Raw genomic sequence first — 6702 nt, forward strand, 5'->3', positions numbered from 1 at the left:
CCACCCTCGCTCACGTCGGCTCACGTTCGGCTCGGCAAACCCGTCCATCTGCCTGGCGACGCAGGAAGTCGTCCCTTCTTTCAGCTTGACGTGACCTCACACTCACTGAGGCTTCTCTCACATTTCAGTTTTGTTTTTTTTTATTCCTCCTGCCGTATCCTTAAATAGCCCAACACTTCAGACAGGCTGGGTGTGTGGGAGTTTTTCCTTCCAGGTGTCACTTTTTGACATTGCCTTGATATCTGTGGTGGAGTGTTGTTAGAAAGGCTGTGAACCCCCCCTCCTCTCCCTCTTCACACACACACACACACACACAAACACACACGCCCCTTCCACGCCACCCCAGAATGCTGATATCTTGTTTGTATTCAGGCCGTCGCTTCTGGAGGAAACATGGCAGATGAGAGCGGCTGCCGCATTAAAGTGGTTCTTTTTTAGTCAAAACTCGACTCGCGCGTCTCCGCGCCGAAGCTGAACTACGCTAAAACCCGAGGACCTGAAACACGTCTCCGGCGTGTTCGTAGGAAGAGCAACAACAAACGTTAAATAACTGACTCCACGAGGAACCAGAGAAACGACACCTCCTGCTGAAACACAGAGTGAGCTCTGAGAGCTGAGTGATCGCTGAACAGCCGCTAAAAGCTAAGACCAGCAAAGCAGCAGCTAAAGGCTAAGACCAGTAAAAACAGCAGCTACATGCTAAAAGTAAAACAGCAAAATGGAAGTAAAACAGCAAAATGGCAGCAAAGCAGTAGCTAAAAGCTACAATTAGCAAAACTGAAGCTAAGACGTAAGGACCAGCAAAGCAGTAGCTAAATTCTAAAACCATTTAAAACAGAAGCTACAGGCTATAATTTGCTAAACAGTAGCTAAAAGCTACATTTAGCAGAATTTTAGCTAAAACATAAGCAGTAGCAGTAGCTAAAAGTAAGCAGTAGCTAAAAGCTAAACCCCATAAAAACAGTAGCTACAGGCTAAATGTAACAGAATTGTAGCTAAAAACTACAACCAGTATCTGCATGCCAAAAACAGTAGCCAAACAGTTGCTAAAAGCTACATTTAGCAGAGCTGTAGCTAAAAATTAAAACCAGCAAAGCAGTAGCTAAAAATTTAAACCAGTAAAAACAGTAGCTACATGCTAAGATTAGCAGTAGAGCTGAGTGACCGCTGAACATCTGCTGGAGGAGAAAAAACTGACAGTGGCTAAAAGCTAAGACCAGTAAAAACAGCAGCTAAAAGCTAAGACCAGTATAAACAGCAGCTACATGCTAAAATTAGAAGAACAGTAAAACAGCAAAATGGAAGTAAAGCGGTAGCTAAAAGCTACATTTAGCAAAAAATGAAGCTAAGACGTAAGAACCAGCAAAGCAGTAGATAAATGCTAAAACCAGGTAAAACGGAAGCTACAGGCTATAATTTACGAAACAGTAGCTGAAAGCTACATTTAGCAGAATTGTAGCTAAAACATAAGACCAGCAAAGCAGTAGCTAAAAGCCATAAAAACAGTAGCTACAAGCTAAATTTAACAGACTTGCAGCTAAAACCTATAACCAGTATCTGAATGCTAAAAACAGTGGCTAAAAGCTACATTTAGCAGAAATAGAAAAAGCTAAAATTTAAGACCAGCAAAGCAGTAGCTAAAGATTTAAACCAGTAAAAACAGTAGCTACATGCTAAGACTAGCAGTACAGTGGCTAAAAGCTGAATTTAGAGAATTCCTGCTAAAAGTTAAGACCAGTACAACAGTAGCTAAAAGCTACATTTAGCAAAGATGGCAAAACGGCTGGTGCCATGTGTCACCAGTTCCACTCTGAACGGCCGAGTCAAGTCTCCACCCACAGGTTCTGAGTGATTCAATCATTTAAATCCATTTCTTCGCGGTTTTGTCACCGCCGTTTTCATCTGCGCTGCACCGTTCATCAAACTGGTGACCTGCAGGTGGTAAAATCCTGACCACTGTGGGGTAACGGCTCCTCTGAGCGTTTCACTTCCAGCGGTTACCCGTGAAAACCGCCTTCAGACAGCGTGTATCCAGGCTGTTTCTCTGGAGGAAGGGTAATTATAGGGATTTGCTCATATTGAAATGTTTCCGCCCCGCTTGTAGCGATAATGAAAGCGTGTTTGCGCTCGTGGGCTCCTTGGACGGAAGCCTCGCCTTGTGGGTCGCGCGCAGACACTTCATTTGGAGAATGTGCTGTTGGAAATCAAACAGCTTGAGACAATTCAATTTGTCTCGAAACATCTCTGCTGATCTCATTTATTAGATTTAGCTCAAGTAATGATTTAGCTTTTTTTTATGTTTAACAGAAACAGTGCCCGACTACTGTGGACCACCAAAAGCACCCTAATTCTTCTACTTCACGGTTTATCGGCTTTACTGTTTGCTATAACGACAACGCTGCGTTTAAAGGTTGCATTTAATGACAGAACACAATTTAAATGTTAGCGAGTTCCATGTTGTGCAACGTGTGGAGCTGTTAATGACCTTCAGCTTCTGCAACACCAAATTCCTAACAGACACGCAGCACATCTCGCATCGGTTAGTGCTCAGAATCACTCTTGTCTACTCTCGAAACCAGGTTTTAGCTCACTGTCTGTAAATTCGGCTGAGGTTAACGCCACATTTGTGTTCATTTCACTTCGCTGTGGCAGCCATCTTGGATAAGGTCGACGACGTGCATCCGGTGATTACTTCCTGAGCGTTTCATTAAGATCCGTCCAGTGGCTCATGAGAGATTTGGCTAATGGTACAGGCAAACGAACACACACACACAAACACACACCAACATGTGCAAAAACATTATTTCCTTTAGTGGCAGGCAATAACTATCTTCTTAATTCTAACTCTATAGGTAAAAGCACCTAAACATGCTTAAGTTAGACTGAAATGTGATTCCGATTGCCCATTTTCCCTTCCTAATGCTTGCCTATTGTAACTGGCAGAAAAAGACCTTTTTTTTTTCAAGAACCTGTCCAATCCTGATCCTCGAGGGCCGCTATCCTACATGTTTTCCTCGTTTCTCTGCTCCAACACACCTGGTTTGAATCCATGGGTGATTAACGGGCTTCTGCAGAACATGAAGAGGTAATTTAACCTCTTAATCAGGTGTGTTGAAGCAGGGGAACAAGTAAAACATGCAGGATGGTGGACCTCGAGGACCAGGATTGGACACCCCTGACCTAATCTCAGTAGCCTTGTTGGGAGTCAGCTAAAAACAAGACAAAGTCACCAGGAAAGCTCGTTTTTTCAGATGTTCCAAATCCCTGTGACGAGCTTCTAACGCTAAACTTTGACGCCACCCAAAACATCATTTATGCAATAAATAAGCAATGAGGTCAATAATGGCGGCCAGGTTAGCTCAGCTGTTAGCTTTAGCTCAGTTTATGCTTGCCGTGCTCAGGACTCTGGAGCCAGCTGAAGCCCCTTTTATTCCACATGAAAGAACTCCAGTTCCAACATACATTAGGTTTAAGGGAGTTTATTTACATATTTACATTATTCACGAATTAAGGGATGAATGAACGATTCCAGTAACTTTATGGCAAAAAAGGGGATTGAGTTAATGGTCCGTGAAAATGACCATTAACTCAGATGGACGCCGACTGTTTTAATTAAAGATGACCAAAATAAAGAAGTGCTGTCACACTAATGAGTCTGATGTTACCAACTCCAGAAGAAGGATCCAAACCACAGCCACGTAGCAGTTTAACAGAGCAATCTGTTTGAAGAGGACTTTAATGCAGTCCCTGTGGGGTCCGTTAGTGAGCGTCGAAGGTTGTCCTTGGCACCTCTGAACACAGCTCCTATGGACCTCCTTTGGACCTCCTCAGTGAGCCGTACCTCAGACCTGTGTGAGAAGGTCGATAGTTTGCAGGAATGAAGACGAGAACTCAGTCTGCTCTGTTGCGGCCAAAGTGAGTCCGCTGATGATCAGGCGAAGGAACGCTAAGGGAGCCGTCTTCCCCGGTCCAGCTTGGTTAAAAAGGCAGTCCAACAATCTCGTCTGTTAAAGTCCAAAACAAGGAGGGCTCAAAATGAGAATGTGATGACAGATACAGTCCCATCAGCTCATCCACTTGGATTGGGTTTATCTTAAACAGCCTATAAGTTACAAACAATTCATCTGAGATGAAAAACCCAACGAAAAAGAAGAAGAAGAAAAAAAAAAACCTAATCTAAAAATACACTTGGAACTATTTCTCGCACCCAGGTGTGATCAAGGAACTAACAGCCCAAAGCATTCACAGCTGGCGAAGGCTGATTAATATCAGAGGGCTTCTGGAAAGCCACGAAGAAGTCTGAGTAAAAAGCGTCTGCATCGACACGGGGGAAATGAGAAGGTGAAGGCGTTTCTTTCAGCGCGTCAAAAACGTTTGAGTCCTATTTCGAGTTAAAAGTCTTGGTGCTTTGGAACGCAGCTTAGCGAGGCCTTTCAAAGCTTTCTCTGAGTCAAACAAGGAGTAGAAAACCAAGGTTCTAGTGTGTTCCGGCCGAACTGAAACATGTTCGGTCTTTGAATGCAAGGCAGTGAAGAGTTTCTGTTGAAGAAAGTCCCCGTTGATGTCATGTTTTATTTCATCGCGTCATTTATTAATGCCGAACACCAAAAGGCAAAAGGCGGGCGATAATGTTTTACCCGTGTTTGGTGTGTGTTTGTTAGCAAAACATCCCCTCAATCACTGGATGGATTTTAATGAAACGCTCAGAAATTAATCATTACCTCCAACAGGGAGGTCATGTTTTCAGTAACGACTGTCTGCGGACAAGTTTACTCAAAAAAAGTTATGGAAATGTTCAGGAAACATCAAAGATGGTGCAAGGAACAAGGGATGAAATTGTTGATCTGGTCAAAAGTCGAGGTCAAAGGTCAACTTCACAGCTGACCTGGTGCTTTAACTCTGCAACAGTGTAATGCAGGAATGCCAAACTGCACATTGATTTCAAGGTCACGGGGTCAAAGGTCAAGGTCACAGGTGACCCCTTTGTTACTTTCGCCAAGGAAGTTATGTTCTCAATCATCTTTGTTTGTCTGTCTGTTAGCAAGGTTGCATGAAAAACAATAATACAGATTTGGATGAAACTTTCAGGAAGTCGATGGTGATCCAAATCATGATCCGGATTGCACAATTTTTGTTTTTATCGCCGCTATGGCCCAGGTTTGCGCTCTCTGAGCGCCTCCAGTTGAGCGCACGTCTTGCCCCAGCCACAGCCGGGGCAACCGGGTCAGACACCAAAATGCCTACGGCTCAGTGAAATTTACAGAGCTGAATTTTCACGTGGCGGCGGGTGAGAGCCGACGCATTCTCCGAGCTCGCGAGATCTCACGTTATCACGTGACGGAGCGCACAAAGTTACTTTCAAGGTCACAATGGCCACAACAGTAGTCATTTCTGAACAGCAGACCTTAATTTTCCCCCCGACTTGGGTCTACTCCTAATCCTCCACATGTTCTGATAAATCTCTGCAGCTTTCTGCTTTGCACAGACGGGTTAGGAAGTAGAAGTTTAATTTTTCTGCATCGTTAGGAGTAATTAAAGACATAAATAAATAATGGGTTGCTGTATTATAGATGGAGCCGTCTCACCATTTTCAACCGTGGACTGTTACACAACTCCTTACAAAGATCTTGACAAATGTTCAGCTTACATAAACTGTAGCTGCAGATCCATCCATCCATCCATCCATCCATCCATCCATCCATCCATCCATCCATCCATCCCTCCCTCCCTTTTCCTTTCTGGGTCATGGGGGAGCTGGTACCCGTCTCCAGGCGGGAGACGTCTTGGACAGGTCTCAAGTCCATCACAGGGACACGTAGAGACAAATAAGACAACCATTCACACTCTCACTCACAGCTAGGGACAATTTAGAGCTACCAGCTAACCTAACATGCATGTTTTTTTTTGGTCTGTGGGAGGAAACCCAAGTGTCGCCCATATTTTCACCGTGTCACAGGAAATCAGTTCTTACCAGACTTGTCAGTTGCGACACCTCACCTGTAGCATCACAGTCAGGGAGTCATTTCTGCCAAACTTGTCATCGGATTAGACAGACTGAGAGAAGACGAACATGTCACCCCCCTCTGACAGTCTTTTTTTTAATAAAAACTATTAAAACAATACCTCCAGCACAGTTTGTAAATATAGATGGGATTTGTGTATCCGTGACTCACGCGGCTGAGAGTGTGGGCTGATGCTTCGAGGAGTAACTAGTTCTCCCCCCCCTCCCGTCTGCTCCGCTTCTTGCAGCCATCTACGAGCCGTCCTGTGAGGCCTACAAGCTGAGTGGCAGTTCCTCAGGCTTCTACTTCATTGATCCAGATGGGAGTGGTCCCCTGGGGCCCACGCAGGTATACTGCAACATGACAGGTGAGATCATGGTCGCCCTTGTGTTGTAACCTTTCGCAGTCAAGTCACACAATGGAAAGTGAAAACAACCTCGGAGTAGATGGAGCAAAACAGACTAAAGTCTCAGCTGCAGACACCACAGTGTTTGTTTAACACTGAGGACGAGTTCGTTAAGTTATCGTGGCACTGCATCAAATTATACAGGCTGGCTTCTGTTAAAAGGTTATCTGGTGCTTTAAAGTGTCACTGAGACCAATTATGTAGAAAACAATTACAAGCTTGTAGATCTGAAGCGCCGCTGGTGGACTCAGGAGGCTCCAATTTTCTGGAGTCGAAAGGGTTAAACCCCTCTGG

The 6702-nt window shown here is 44.4% G+C and overlaps 1 protein-coding gene across 1 annotated transcript in view; it reads left to right on the forward strand.

The window, feature by feature from the left end:
- The window catches only part of cntnap5a (contactin associated protein family member 5a), a gene marked incomplete in the record, with an annotated part of 168784 nt that overhangs the window by 111488 nt on the left and 50594 nt on the right, over positions 1-6702 (forward strand). The window contains 1 exon segment of the mRNA XM_025004623.2: positions 6250-6369. Within this exon segment, the coding sequence (XP_024860391.1) occupies positions 6250-6369 (120 nt within the window).

Source organism: Kryptolebias marmoratus, linkage group LG6, assembly GCF_001649575.2.
Source record: "Kryptolebias marmoratus isolate JLee-2015 linkage group LG6, ASM164957v2, whole genome shotgun sequence".
Taxonomy (NCBI): domain Eukaryota; kingdom Metazoa; phylum Chordata; class Actinopteri; order Cyprinodontiformes; family Rivulidae; genus Kryptolebias; species Kryptolebias marmoratus.